Raw genomic sequence first — 14,373 nt, 5'->3', positions numbered from 1 at the left:
CCTGTCTGCGAGGGGCTGGCTGGGGGGGGGTCCCTGTGCTCCCCGCACCGCTGCTGGGGATAGGGGGGGGCTGTCCTGGCCCCCCCCCGGGGTCTTGCGGGTCGGGGGGCTGCACGGCCCCCGCGCAGGGCAGGGAGCGGGACGGGGGGGGCCGCGCTGTTTGCACAGGGGCTGCTCCCCGCGCCGGGAGGAGGGGGTGCGGGAGCGGGGCCGACTTTACAATAAAACTGGTGAAAAGTCTGCAAAGTCCGTTCCGTTTATTGGTCCAAGGCAGCGGGTGCCCCCGGCCCGGGCAGACCCCCGGGGCAGGGGGTGGGGGCTCGGCCCCCGCCTCGGCCCAGTCGCAGAGCTGCTTATTGCCATTGGAATTACTCCGTTAAAATAAAACCCGGCGGGTTTTGGGGGACGCCCGATTGTCTGGTGGGAGCGCGGGGGCTGGGGCAGGGCCCGGGGGTCACGGGGGGCTCTGCCCCGTGGCGTGGTCGGGACCGAAGGCACGGCCGGGCCCCGCACCGCGCCGGGGGTCCGCGGCGGGGCGAGGCCGCGGGCCGGCGTCTCTGTGGCGAGGAGCGCGGGGTGCCCGTCCCCGGCGTGGCACGGCGGCAGCGCGGGGGTCCGGCCGTGCCCCCCGGCCTCGCGCTGGCTGCCGCGCGGTCACACCGGCATCGGCATCTCGTTGTACTCGTCCACGCCTTCGCGCTCGTCCAGGATGGGCTCGGCCTCGTCCGCGTCCAGCTGCGGGGCGAGGGCGGCCGAGCGGGCAGCGAGGGGCTGCCCCCCGCCGCCCACCGCCCACCCCGGGGGTCCGGCCGTCCCCCGCGACGAGGGACGCGGCGCGGGTACTTACACACTTCATCTCGCGCTCGGTGAAGACGCGGCTGAGCAGGCACATGCGGAGCGGCACCGTGAGGATGAGGATGAAGGGGAAGGCCAGGGAGGCCACGGTGGACATGACGGCCCAGAGCACGGCCAGGCACGCCAGCTGCAGCCCGGTGAAGAGGTGCATGCGCAGCGTCCGCACCTGCGCCGGGACGGCCGTCGGTGCCGGGGCGCGCGCCGGACCCCTGCGTCCCCCTCCCACCCAGCTCCCGCAGCCCTGCCGGGGTCTGGGCACCCCCAGGAACAGCCCTGTCCCCCCGCTCCGGGCATCCCCCCACCCCGAAACCGGGCTTTGCCAGAGCCCGTCCCGCAGACGCCCCCATCCCCCCCAACCCTGGCTGGCTGCCGCCCCAGACGAGGGTCCCACCCTCGGGACCCCCCCCCAGGACCCCCTCCCGACCTTCTTGACGTAGGTGACGTCGGGGTGGTGCTTGGGGGGCATCAGCAGCAGCTGCAGGCGCTCGTAGAACTGGATGCCGTTGAGGGAGGTGACGCCCATGTAGAGGAAGATCCCAAAGAGCACGGCCAGCGGGATCTGCCGCAGCAGGTCCCCGATGACGATGGACAGGCCTGGGCCAGGGCAGGGTCAGCCGGGGAGGGGGGCCCGGAGCCCCGGGAGGGCTGACAGCAGCCCCCCAGCCCCACTCCTCCCAGCCCCGTCACCCCCCGTGCTCGGGGAGGGTCCTGCGTCTCTGGTGTCCGCGTGGGACGGGATGGCCGCGCCGGTTTGGCTTGGGGCACCCCAGCTCATGGCCCAGCCCCCCCCCCCCAGGCACCGCCGCAGCTCCCCAGGGCTGCCCAGCCCCCACGGCTACGCCGGACGGAGCAGCGTTGGGGGGGGCACCCGCCGCGGGCAGGGCTGGACCTACCGACGAGCACGGCCACCAGCAGCCCGGTGACCCGCTGCTCCTTCACCTCCTGGATCTTGGGCTTGTCCCCGGGGGCCACGGCCTTGCTCATGACGGTGAGGGCGTTGGCGTGCGTGACGGAGCGCACCGTGGCCGCGGCGAGCCACGGCAGCCCGAAGAGCGCGAAGAAGCCGCCCATGGCCACGATGAGCAGGAGGTCAAGGTGGAACCCAGAGCCCTTCTGCAGCATCCGCTCCTTCTTGCTGATGATCAGCCTGGGCGCAAGGGCAGAGCGTCGGCACGGCTGGGCCGGCACGGCGTGGCACTGCAAGGCTCGGCGCGGCACAGCTCAGCGTGGCACAGCATGGCTTGGCAGGGCTCAGCCTGGCACAGCACGGCTTGGCACAGCATGGCACGGTTTGGCACAGCATGGCTTGGCAGGGCTCAGCCTGGCACAGCGTGGCTTGGCATGGCACAGCATGGCTTGGCAGGGCTCAGCCTGGCACAGCGTGGCACAGCACAGCTTGGCACAGCACGGCTTGGCACATCATGGCACGGTTTGGCACAGCATGGCTTGGCAGGGCTCAGCCTGGCACAGCATGGCTTGGCACAGCATGGCACGGTTTGGCACAGCTCAGCACAGCACAACATGGCTTGGCATAGATCAATACAGCTCGGCACAGCTCAGCATGGCTTGGCACAACATGGCACAGCTCGGCACAGCACAGCTTGGCACAGCTTGGCACGGCTCGGCACGGCTCGGCACAGCACGGCACGGTTTGGCACAGCTTGGCACAGCGCAGCTCGGCACAGCTCGGCATTGCATGGCACGGCTCGGCACAGCACGGCTCGGCACAGCTTGACCCGGCTCGGCGCAGCACGGCACGGCTCGCCCTGCCCCGCTCGTGCCCCGCGCGGCCCCGCCGGCCCCCAGCCCTGCCCCGCCGCGCTCACGTGGTGATCTGCGTCTCCATGAAGATGAGGATGAAGACGAGGACGGCGGGGAGGCCGCTGGCCACCATCATCCAGACGGGGAAGTCGCTCTTCTCGCCCAGGGGGTTGATCACCCAGCCCCGCTTGTCCGGCGCCGTCACCGAGAGCCCGCTGGGCACGCTCAGCTTCTGCGGGGAGGCGGCGAGAAACGCTGCGGTGGGGGCACCGGCTCTGCCCCCCGCCGTGAGCCCCCCGCCCCGAGCGAGGGGTCCTGCCGGGGGGGTGCCTGGGTGCTGACCTGCGTGTAGGTGTCCTGGATGCTGTAGTCCACCAGCACCATGACCAGGATGGCAATGGGCACCCCGAAGTCCCCGATCAGCCGCCGGATCTGGGGGAGGGGCAGCGTCAGCCCGGTGCCAGCCCCACCGCCCGGCCCCCCCCCGGCTCGGCGCTGCCCCCGAAGCTGGGCTCACCCCGCGCCCGCGCCGCCGTCCCGCCTGCCCCACGCACCCGTCCGGGGAAGAACCGGCTGTTCTTGAACTTGCGCAGGAAGAAGGCGATGAAGAAGGTGCCGGCCATGAGCACCAGCGAGAGCAGCGCCGTGTTGGGCTGCCCCGTCACCTTGGCCGCGGCGCGGGCGGCCGTGCCGTTGGCCGGCGCCGCGCTGGCGTTCCTCCACGGCTCTGCCGCCGCGCCCGTGCCGTTGGCCTGCAGGCAGCCGTGCAGCGGGTGCTCCTGGAAGATCTGCGGCAGCGCGGTGCTCAGGCCGGTGCTCGCCCGTCCCCCGCCCTGCCGACGCCCCGGCCCTGCCCGCTCACCTTGGCCAGCTTGGAGAAGGTCTCGTAGATGAAGATGAGGGAGATGAGGAAGGCAAAGATCTCCTGGGTGAAGCGGGAGACGAAGCGCACCAGGAAGCTGCCCTCGAAGGCCACCATGACCAGCACGATGAGGATGAGCCAGAAGCCGATCCAGACGCGCCCCACCAGGTACTCCAGCTCGTTGGAGGCGCAGAACTGCGGGGGCCACGCGGGCAGCGGGACGGCCAGGGACGGGCAGGGGTGAGCGGGAGGGACGGCCGCAGGGCGGGGCAGACCCCCGGGCAGCGGGATGGGGGTCGCCCCCCGCCTCGCCCCGCGCTCACCGTGAAGAAGGCCTCCTCGAAGACGAGCAGCGGCCCCGAGAAGCCGATGACGAGCAGGGGCTGGGCGCCCAGCAGGCAGAAGAGGACGCCCTGCAGCGACGTGGAGATGATCAGCTCCGACACCCCGATCAGGTCCCGCGTCTTCTCCCCTGCGGGCGCGACAGGCTCAGGCACGCGCGGCGGGACGCGGCCCGTCACCCCGACGCCGGCTCCCGCAGCGCGGACACGGGGCCCCGCTCCAGCCGCCGGCGCGGTGCCGTGCCCCCCGCGCTCACCCAGCAGCCCGCCGAAGGTGATGGCCGGCGACAGCGCCGCGAAGTAGATGAAGATGACGGCGGCGATGCACTGGGGGTTCAGCGCGTCGCGGAAGTCGCTCAGGTACTGGGGGTACCGCCGCCGCACGTCCCGGATCAGGCCCCCGAAGGGCCGGCCCGTGCGCCGCAGGGGGTCGTCCTCCTCCTCCTCCTCCTCGCCCTCGCCCTCCACCACCTTCAGCTTCAGCAGCGCTGCGCGCCGCGGACGGACGGACGGACGGACGGTGACCCCCGGCCAGCCGGGTGCCCCCCGCCGCCCCCAGCCCCCTCCCCGCCGCCCCCAGCACCTTTCTCCTCGGGGGACTTGGGCTCCACCAGCAGCCGCCGCTCCTGCTCCTCGCGCTTCTTCAGCATCTGGCGCTGGAAGTGGGCGACGCTGCGCAGCAGCTCCTCGCCCTGCACCTCGGAGGGCGGCAGCACCACGCTGCAGTCCAGGAACTCGTTGATGGCGGTCAGCAGGTCATGGCGGTCGTCGGCCAGGTACGCGGCCTCGTGGAATTGCTGGCCGGGCGACGGCGGGGTCAGGGCGCCCGGCCCGGGGGACGCGCGGGGCGCCCAGCGCGGCGGCACGGCCACGGCGGGGCCGCGGCGCTCACCTTGTCGGACATGAGGGTGGAGATGGAGCGCCCGATCTCGTGGTAGTCCATGTGGGTGCTGCTGGGACCCAGCAGCACGAAGAGGAACCGCACGGGCACGGGCACCTCCAGCACCGCGTCCAGCTCCGCCGCCTCCCGCAGCCGCACGAAGGCCATGGTGGGCTGGTCCAGGAACTCCACGCAGCCTGGGGGGCTCGGGGGGTCACCGGGGGAGCACGGCGCGTGGCCCCCTGCCCGCCTGCCCTCCCTGCCGCCCCTCCGTACCCACGAGCACCACCGTGGCCTCGGCGTTGTCCGGGATCTTCTCCAGCAGCTTCAGCTCGTGCTTGGACTTGGAGCGCGTGATGCCGGCCGGCGGCGGGGGGGCGAGGACCTCCCTCTGCGGGGACAGCGTGCGCCGTGGGGCCGGGGTCAGGGACCCCCGAGGACGTGGGGCAGCGGCACGGGCTGAGGGCGGGGGTCAGGGACCCCCGAGGATGCGGGGCGGCGGCGCGGGCCGAGGGCGGGGGTCAGGGACCCTTGAGGACGCGGGGCGGCAGCGCGGGCTGAGGGTGGGGGTCAGGGTCCCTCGAGGATGCGGGGCTGCGGTGTGGGCCGAGGGCGGGGGTCAGGGACCCCCGAGGATGCGGGGCGGCAGCGCGGGCTGAGGGTGGGGGTCAGGGTCCCTCGAGGACGCGGGGTGGTGGCGCGGGCCGAGGGTGGGGGTCAGGGACCCCCGAGGACGCGGGGCGGCGGCGCGGGCTGAGGGCGGGGGTCAGGGACCCCCGAGGACACGGGCGGCGGCGCGGGCCGAGGGTGGGGGTCAGGGACCCTCGAGGACGCGGGGCGGCGGCGCGGGCCGAGGGCGGGGGTCAGGGACCCCCGAGGATGCGGGCAGCGGCGCGGGCCGAGGGTGGGGGTCAGGGACCCTCGAGGACGCGGGGCAGCGGCGCGGGCTGAGGGCGGGGGTCAGGGACCCCCGAGGATGCGGGGCGGCGGCGCGGGCCGAGGGCGGGGGTCAGGGACCCTCGAGGACGTGGGGCGGTGGCGCGGGCCAAGGGCGGGGGTCAGGGACCCTCGAGGACACGGGGCGGCGGCGCGGGCCGAGGGCGGGGGTCAGGGACCCTCGAGGACGCGGGGCGGCGGCGCGGGCCGAGGGCGGGGGACGGCGCCGCTCACCTCGCGCTCCACGTCGACCCGCGCGTCGTGCTCCCCGGCGTGGCCGGCGATGAGGGGCTCGGTGACGGCCGGCTCGCCGCCCTCGGCCACGTGGTTGGCGCCGTGGTGGTGCGCGAGCAGCGAGCCCAGGCTGCCGGCCGAGATGTTCCGCGGGAAGGAGAAGTCCTTCTCGTCGCTGGGGTGGCTGCGGGGCAGAGCGGGGAGGTCCAGCGGCGCCGGGCACGGCGCCGTCCCCATGCGGGGCGCGGAGCCCGGCGGGGGGCTGCGGGTCGCTGCCCCCTGCGCTCACCTGTGCTTGAGCAGCAGCGCCCGCAGCACGTTGGCGCGGTCCTCGCCGCGGATCTGGTCGGTGATGACCATCTGCTCCACCACCTGGTGGGCCACCCCCGGCAGCGTCTTCTGGTCCAGGTCGAGGAGCACGGCCCCTGCGCGAGGCAGCGGGGGCTGAGGCCAGCGGGGACGGGGACCCCCCCCGCCAGCCCGCGAACCCCCGGGCCGGCCCTGCCCCCCTACCGTGGGACAGGGTCTTGCGCAGCTCCAGGAGGCTGCGGAAGGACAGCGAGGCCACGTGCGGCTTGCCCCAGCGGTGCGTCTCCTCCTCCACGTCCTCCTCGAACTTGATCCAGCGCGCGGTCTCCTTCCACCGCAGCTCCTGGTTCTTGTCGGCCACCAGCTCGTTCAGCTCCACGAACACCTGCGGGCGCGGCCGGCTCAGCGCCGCCGCCGCGCAGACCCCCGGGGGACGGGGCGCCGCGCCGGGACCCCCGCCCTGCCTGACCCTGTGCTGGGACCCTGTGCCGGGACCCCCGCCCTGCCTGACCTCTGCGCCGGGACCCCGCGCTGGGACCCCCCGCCCTGCCTGAACCCACGCCGGGACCCCCGCCAGACCCCCCGCCCTGCCTGACCCTGCGCCGGGACCCCCGCCAGACCCCCCGCCCTGCCTGACCCTGCGCCGGGACCCCACGCCGGGACCCCCCGCCCTGCCTGACCCTGCACTGGGACCCTGCGCTGGGACCCCCCCACCCTGCCCGACCCCTCGCTGGGACCCTCGCCCTGCCTGACCCCGCGCCGGGACCCCACACCGGGACCCCCACCCTGCCTGACCCCGTGCCGGGACCCCCGCCAGGCCCCTCAGCCCTGCCTGACCCCCACACTGGGACCCCACACCAGGACCCCCAGCCCTGCCTGACCCCGCGCCGGGACCCCGCGCAGGCACCCCCAGCCCTGCCCGCCCCCCACACCGGGACCCCACACCGGGACCCCCAGCCCTGCCTGACCCCGTGCCGGGACCCTGCGCTGGGACCCCCACCCTGCCTGACCCCATGCCGGGACCCCTGCCAGGCCCCTCAGCCCTGCCTGACCCCCACACCGGGACCCCCAGCCCTGCCTGACCCCCACACCGGGACCCCACACCGGGACCCCCAGCCCTGCCTGACCCCCACACCAGGACCCCCAGCCCTGCCCGCCCCCCACACCGGGACCCCACACTGGGACACCCAGCCCTGCCTGACCCCCACACCGGGACCCCCAGCCCTGCCCGCCCCCCACACCGGGACCCCACACCGGGACCCCTCAGCCCTGCCTGACCCCCACACCGGGACCCCCAGCCCTGCCTGACCCCCACACCGGGACCCCACACCGGGACCCCAGCCCTGCCTGACCCTGCAGCAGGACCCCACACCGGGACACCCAGCCCTGCCCGCCCCCCACACCGGGACCCCACACCAGGACCCCCAGCCCTGCCCGCCCCCCCACACCGGGACACCCAGCCCTGCCTGACCCCCACACCAGGACCCCCAGCCCTGCCCGCCCCCCACACCGGGACCCCACACCGGGACACCCAGCCCTGCCTGACCCCGTGCCGGGACCCTGCGCTGGGACCCCCACCCTGCCTGACCCCATGCCGGGACCCCTGCCAGGCCCCTCAGCCCTGCCTGACCCCCACACCGGGACCCCCAGCCCTGCCTGACCCCCACACCGGGACCCCACACCGGGACCCCCAGCCCTGCCTGACCCCCACACCAGGACCCCCAGCCCTGCCCGCCCCCCACACCGGGACCCCACACTGGGACACCCAGCCCTGCCTGACCCCCACACCGGGACCCCCAGCCCTGCCCGCCCCCCACACCGGGACCCCACACCGGGACCCCTCAGCCCTGCCTGACCCCCACACCGGGACCCCCAGCCCTGCCTGACCCCCACACCGGGACCCCACACCGGGACCCCCAGCCCTGCCTGACCCTGCAGCAGGACCCCACACCGGGACACCCAGCCCTGCCCGCCCCCCACACCGGGACCCCACACCAGGACCCCCAGCCCTGCCCGCCCCCCACACCGGGACACCCAGCCCTGCCTGACCCCCACACCAGGACCCCCAGCCCTGCCCGCCCCCCACACCGGGACCCCACACCGGGACACCCAGCCCTGCCTGACCCCGTGCCGGGACCCTGCGCTGGGACCCCCACCCTGCCTGACCCCATGCCGGGACCCCTGCCAGGCCCCTCAGCCCTGCCTGACCCCCACACCGGGACCCCCAGCCCTGCCTGACCCTGCAGCAGGACCCCACACCGGGACACCCAGCCCTGCCCGCCCCCCACACCGGGACCCCACACCAGGACCCCCAGCCCTGCCCGCCCCCCACACCGGGACCCCACACCGGGACCCCCAGCCCTGCCTGACCCCCACACTGGGACCCCCAGCCCTGCCCGCCCCCCACACCAGGACCCCGCGCCGGGACCCCCAGCCCTGCCTGACCCCCACACCGGGACCCCCAGCCCTGCCTGACCCCCACACCGGGACCCCCAGCCCTGCCCATGCCCCGCACCAGGACCCTGCACCGGGACCCCAGCCCTAGATCCCCAGCCCTGCCCGCCCCCCACACCGGGACCCCACACCGGGACCCCCAGCCCTGCCCGCGCCCGCACCTCGTGGGGCTGCCGGTCCTGCCTGCGGTGCCGCGCGCTGGGCTCGCGGTGGTCCTTGCCGACGTGGACCACCTGCGCCTTGGCGCTCTTCCGCACCAGGTGCCGCCGCACGCCCGGCACGTCCTCGAAGCGGTGACCTGCCGCGGACGGGGGGCACGGCGATGGCGGCGGGCCAGCCACCCGCGCAGCCCCCAGCCCCGCGCCCGCCGGGGGGCTGCGGGGGGGGCAGAGGGACCCGAGCTGGGGCCGGGCGCGGACGTCGCAGCGCCGAGGTCCGCGGCGAGCACGCGGCGTCACCGGAGCCGAGGGGCGTCCTGGCAGCGGGGTCAGCCGTGCCCCCGCGTGCCACGCTGCGCGTCCCGGCCCCGCCAGCCCCCCCTCGGCGCGCGGTGCCCCCCACTCACTCTTCATGTAGTCCAGGTCGGCCGAGGCCAGCGTCTGCGCCTCGGACTCGTCGGTCGGCACCGTGGGGTAGCGCGCCTGCTCCGCGCCCGTCATGCTGCCGATGCGGCGCCGCTCGCGCAGGTCGTAGCTGCGGTGCCCGGGCGGCGGCTTGGCCGCGGGGCGCGCGGGGGTCCCGGCCTCGCCGGCCGCCGAGCCCCCCGCCTCCGCCTCGGGGCTGCGAGGCAGGCGCCCGCCTCAGAGCCCCCGCCGAGCCCCCCCGGCACCGCGCCGGGGACCCCGAGGGGCTGCTGCGCCCTGAGACCCCCCCCCGCCGAGCCCGCCACCGCGCGGCCCCCGCTCACCTGCCCGCGCGGGCGTCCCGGGGGGACGCGGACCCTCGGGGGTCCTGGGGGGATCCGGCAGCGCGGCGGGGGCGGCCGGCTCCTCCGCCCGGCGTTCGGCCACCTCGTCCTCCTGCAAGAAGAACTGGGACGCGGCGTGGGGGGCACCGGCTGCCAGGGGTCCCCCCCAGCTCCCGAGCCCCCCCGAGCCCCCCAGGGTGGGGGGCAGCCCACCTGCACGGCCTCGGGCGAGCCGGGCGGCCGCAGCTCCTCCGCCGAGCGCTCGTCTCCGTCTCGCACGCCTCCTCCTCATCCTCCTCGGCCTCCTCGATGGTGGGGGTCTCGCCGGGGACGGACGCGCGGCGCCGCTGCTTCTGGCCCTTCTTGGGCCCCCCCTTCTTGCGGCGCGCCCCGGGGGCAGGTGGGCCGAGAGCGGGTGGTGGATGTGGTGGGACGACTGGCGGTGGTCTGGGGGGACGGGGCGGGGTGGGCGCGCTGCCCGCCGCCCGCCGCCGCCGCCCAGCCCCCCACTCACACTCGAAGTCCTCCTCGCCGTAGCTGCGCCCGGCGTCCTCGGCGCTGCGCGGCCGCGCGTCGCTCAGGATCTGCTCGAAGCGCTCCACGCCCAGCGCCTTGTTCAGGTCCTTCTCCTCCTCCTCCTCTTCCTCCCCGAAGACGGGCGAGCTGGCGCCCGGCGCATCCTGCTCGGGCTGCGGGCCGGCGCGGGGCTGAGCGGCACCCCCGGCACCCCCGGCACCCCCCGCCGCTGGGGGGGCGCCCGCCGCGGACCCCGGTACCCGCAGCGCCGTGCCCAGGGCCACGCTCTTCCCAGTACTCCCAGTACCCCCAGTGCCCTGCTGCCCAGGGCAGCCCCAACCCAGGGTTCCCAGCACCATGCCCTGGTGCTGTGCTCTCCCCAGTACTCCCAGTACCCCCAGCGCCCTGCTGCGCAGCGCCGTGCTCTGGTGCTGTGCTCTTCCCAGTACTCCCAGTGCCCCCAGCACCCTGCTGCCCAGCGCCGTGCCCAGGGCCATGCTCTTCCCAGTACCCCCAGTATCCCAGCGCCCTGCTGCCCAGCGCCGTGCCCAGGGCCACGCTCTTCCCAGTACTCCCAGTATCCCCAGCGCCCTGCTCCCCAGCACCGTGCCCAGGGCCACGCTCTTCCCAGTACTCCCAGTATCCCCAGCGCCCTGCTACCCAGCGCCGTGCCCTTGTGCCACACTCTTCCCAGTACTCCCAGTATCCCCAGTGCCCTGCTCCCCAGGGCAGCCTCGACCCAGGGTTCCCAGTGCCGTGCCCTGGTGCTGTGCTCTCCCCAGTACTCCCAGTACCCCCAGTACCCTGCTGCCCAGCGCCGTGCCCAGGGCCACGCTCTTCCCAGTACTCCCAGTACCCCCAGCACCCTGCTGCCCAGCGCTGTGCCCTTGTGCCACACTCTTCCCAGTACTCCCAGTATCCCCAGCGCCCTGCTCCCCAGCACCGTGCCCAGGGCCACGCTCTTCCCAGTACTCCCAGTATCCCCAGCGCCCTGCTACCCAGCGCCGTGCCCTTGTGCCACACTCTTCCCAGTACTCCCAGTATCCCCAGTGCCCTGCTCCCCAGGGCAGCCTCGACCCAGGGTTCCCAGCACCATGCCCTGGTGCTGTGCTCTCCCCAGTACTCCCAGTATCCCCAGCGCCCTGCTGCCCAGCGCCGTGCCCAGGGCCACGCTCTTCCCAGTACTCCCAGTATCCCCAGCGCCCTGCTGCCCAGCGCCGTGCCCAGGGCCACGCTCTTCCCAGTACTCCCAGTATCCCCAGCGCCCTGCTGCCCAGCGCCGTGCCCAGGGCCACGCTCTTCCCAGTACTCCCAGTGCCCCCAGCGCCCTGCCCTGGTGCTGTGCTCTCCCAGTGCCCCCAGTACCCCCAGTGCCCTGCTCCCCAGTCAGCCCAGCCCCAGTCCCCCGGCACCAAGCCCGGTGCTGTGCCCCCCCCCGTACCCCAGACCCTGCACCCGCGGAGCCCCCAGAGCCGCGCTGGGGTGCGAGGGGGGGGCTGCTGGGCGTGGGGGGGCGAGGGGGCTGCGGGGGGTGCAGGGTGCGGGTGGGGCAGGGATCGGGGCACGGGGGGTGTGGGGATGGGGGGTGCGGGGATGGGGGGGGTGGGGTACAGGCACGGGGGGTGCGGGGATGGGGGGTGCGGGGATGGGGGGGCGTGGGGTACAGGCACGGGGGGTGCGGGGATGGGGGGTACAGGCACGGGGGGCTGTGGGGACGGGGGTGTGGGGATGGGGGGGTGTGAGGATGGGGGTCGCGGGGATAGGGGGTGGGGATGGGGGTCGTGGGGGGTGGTGTGGGGGGGGTGCGGGGACGGGGATCGCGGGGATGGGGGTTGCGGGGGGTGGTGCGGGGATGGGGGTCGCGGGGGGCGGTGCGGGGGGGCGGTGCGGGGATGGGGGCTGCGGGGGGGGCGGTGCGGGGGGGCGGTGCGGGGATGGGATCGCGGGGATGGGGCTGCGGGGGGCGGTGCGGGGGGGTGGTGCGGGGATGGGGGTCGTGGGGGGCGGTGCGGGGGGGCGGTGCGGGGATGGGGGCTGCGGGGGGCGGTGCGGGGGGGTGGTGCGGGGATGGGGATCGCGGGGATGGGGGCTGCGGGGGGCGGTGCGGGGGGGGCGGGTGCGGGGATGGGGATCGCGGGGATGGGGGCTGCGGGGGGCGGTGCGGGGGGGTGGTGCGGGGATGGGGGTCGTGGGGGGCGGTGCGGGGGGGCGGTGCGGGGACGGGGGTCGCGGGGGGCGGTGCGGGGGGGTGGTGCGGGGATGGGGATCGCGGGGATGGGGGTCGCGGGGGGCGGTGCGGGGGGGGCGGTGCGGGGACGGGGGGCTGCGGGGGGGGCCGCGTCCCCGCCGGCCCTACCTGAGTCATGGCCGAGCCGCGCTCCCGCCGCAGCTCCCGCAGCGCTTTATCGGGGCGGCCCGGCCGGCGGGGGGGGATGGGGGGGCGGGGGGGGGGGGGCCGGGGGGGGGCGGGGGGCGGTGGCTCCGTCCCGGGCTCGCAAATATTGACGGAGCGGCCCCGCGCCGGCTCAAGGTGACAGCGCGGAGGGCGCGGGCTGAGCCCGCAGCACGGGCTGCGCCCACCCCCCCGGCACCGGCCGGCCCCCCCGGGAACGCACAGACCCCCCCCGGCACCGCACAGAACCCCCCGGCACCGCACAGACCCCCCCCGGGACGGGCCGACCCCCCCGGGAACGCACAGACCCCCCCCCGGCACCGCACAGAACCCCCCGGCACTGCACAGACCCCCCCGGGACGGGCCGACCCCCCCGGCACCGCACAGACTCCCCCCGGCACCGCACAGAACCCCCCGGCACCGCACAGACCCCCCCCGGGACGGGCCGATCCCCCCGGCACCGCACAGACTCCCCCCGGCACCGCACAGAACCCCCCGGCACCGCACAGACCCCCCCCGGGACGGGCCGATCCCCCCGGCACCGCACAGACTCCCCCCGGCACCGCACAGACCCCCCCCGGCACTGCGCCCACCCCCCGGGACGGGCCGATCCCCCGGCACCGCACCGACCCCCCCGGTAACGCACCGACCCCCTCCGGGTGATGCACGGCCCCCCCCGATCGCACCGATCCCCCCCGACCGCACCGACCGTGCTCGCGGCCACCCGACGACCCCCCCCCCGCACTGTCCCGTGTCCCCCCCCCTCCCCCCGGATCGGGCCGCCCCTCCCGGTAACGCGGGAGCTTCCCCCCCCCCCCCCGCCACGGCCCCCCCGCACCTGCCCGCAGCGCTCGGCCGGGGAGGGGGGGGGGGTCACAGTCCCTGCCCTGCCCCGGCCGCCCCCCGCTGACCCCCCCGGGACGACCCCCGGGGCGGGGGCACCGGGAGGGGGGTCCGGGGTGGGGTCCGGGGTCCCCCCGCCGCCCGGAGACCCAAAGGCCCCGGTCCCCCCCGCAGCGCTGCCGCCCCCCCCCATGCCCCGACCCCCCGGCCCCTTCCAGTCCCCAGACTCCCCGCAGCCCCCCGCCCCCCGGGACCCCCGCACCGGCCCCCCCCCACCCCCGCACAAGGACCCCAGCCCCGCGTGTGCCCCCCCCCCTCCCCGGGGGTCAGCGCGGCTGAGCGGCCCCGGGACAGGCGGGGGCTCGGCGGGGGTCCCGGGGGGGTCCATGGGCGATGGACCCCCGCCCCCCCACCGGGTTAATCATTAACGGGGCTGCGGGGCAGCCCCACGCGCCCACCCCCGAGCCCCCCTCTCCCGCCGGGCAGGGTGGCAGCCCCGGGACCCCCCCAGCCCGGGGTCCATGACCCCCCCCTCTCTCTTGGGCAGGGGGGCGGCCCCGGGACCCCCCGTCTCACTCTTGGGCAGGGGGGCAGCCCCAGGACCCCCCCCCAGCCCGGGGTCCGTGACCCCCCCGCCCCCTCTCTTGGGCAGGGGGGTGGCCCCGGGACCCCCCCCAGCCGGGGGTCCGTGACCCCCCCCCTCTCTCTTGGGCAGGGGGGCAGTCCCAGGAACCCCCTCCCTCTCCCGCTGGGCAGGGGGGCAGCCCCGGGACCCCCCCCAGCCCGGTGTCCATGACCCCCCCCCCTCTTTCTTGGGCCGGGGGGCGGCCCGGGACCCCCCCCCAGCCGGGGGTCCGTGACCCCCCCCCTCTCTCTTGGCAGGGGGGCAGTCCCAGGACCCCTCCCTCTCCCGCTGGGCAGGGGGGCAGCCCCGGGACCCCCCCAGCCCGGGGTCCATGACCCCCCCCTCTCTCTTGGGCAGGGGGGCGGCCCCGGGACCCCCCCGTCTCACTCTTGGGCAGGGGGGCAGCCCCAGGACCCCCCCCAGCCTGGGGTCCGTGACCCCCCCCCTCTCTCTTGGGA

General features: G+C 76.4%; 1 protein-coding gene across 1 annotated transcript; it reads right to left on the bottom strand.

The window, feature by feature from the left end:
* Positions 1-240: 240 nt before the first annotated feature.
* Positions 241-12,461, bottom strand: SLC4A2 (solute carrier family 4 member 2). The gene is given in 25 exon segments (XM_075420003.1): positions 241-735; positions 848-1,021; positions 1,280-1,449; positions 1,749-2,002; positions 2,682-2,848; positions 2,959-3,048; positions 3,171-3,404; positions 3,479-3,673; positions 3,802-3,950; positions 4,077-4,316; positions 4,319-4,616; positions 4,712-4,896; positions 4,976-5,090; positions 5,870-6,053; positions 6,159-6,294; positions 6,383-6,563; positions 8,794-8,930; positions 9,198-9,412; positions 9,540-9,600; positions 9,603-9,663; positions 9,753-9,805; positions 9,808-9,930; positions 9,933-9,986; positions 10,054-10,228; positions 12,412-12,461. Coding segments are annotated over 25 exon segments (3,741 nt in total). The 5' UTR covers positions 12,421-12,461; the 3' UTR covers positions 241-654.
* Between the last annotated feature and the right edge of the window lie 1,912 nt (positions 12,462-14,373).

This window comes from Opisthocomus hoazin, chromosome 4 (genome assembly GCF_030867145.1).
Source record: "Opisthocomus hoazin isolate bOpiHoa1 chromosome 4, bOpiHoa1.hap1, whole genome shotgun sequence".
Classification (NCBI taxonomy): domain Eukaryota; kingdom Metazoa; phylum Chordata; class Aves; order Opisthocomiformes; family Opisthocomidae; genus Opisthocomus; species Opisthocomus hoazin.
This window is presented reverse-complemented; position numbering and strand designations above follow the sequence as displayed.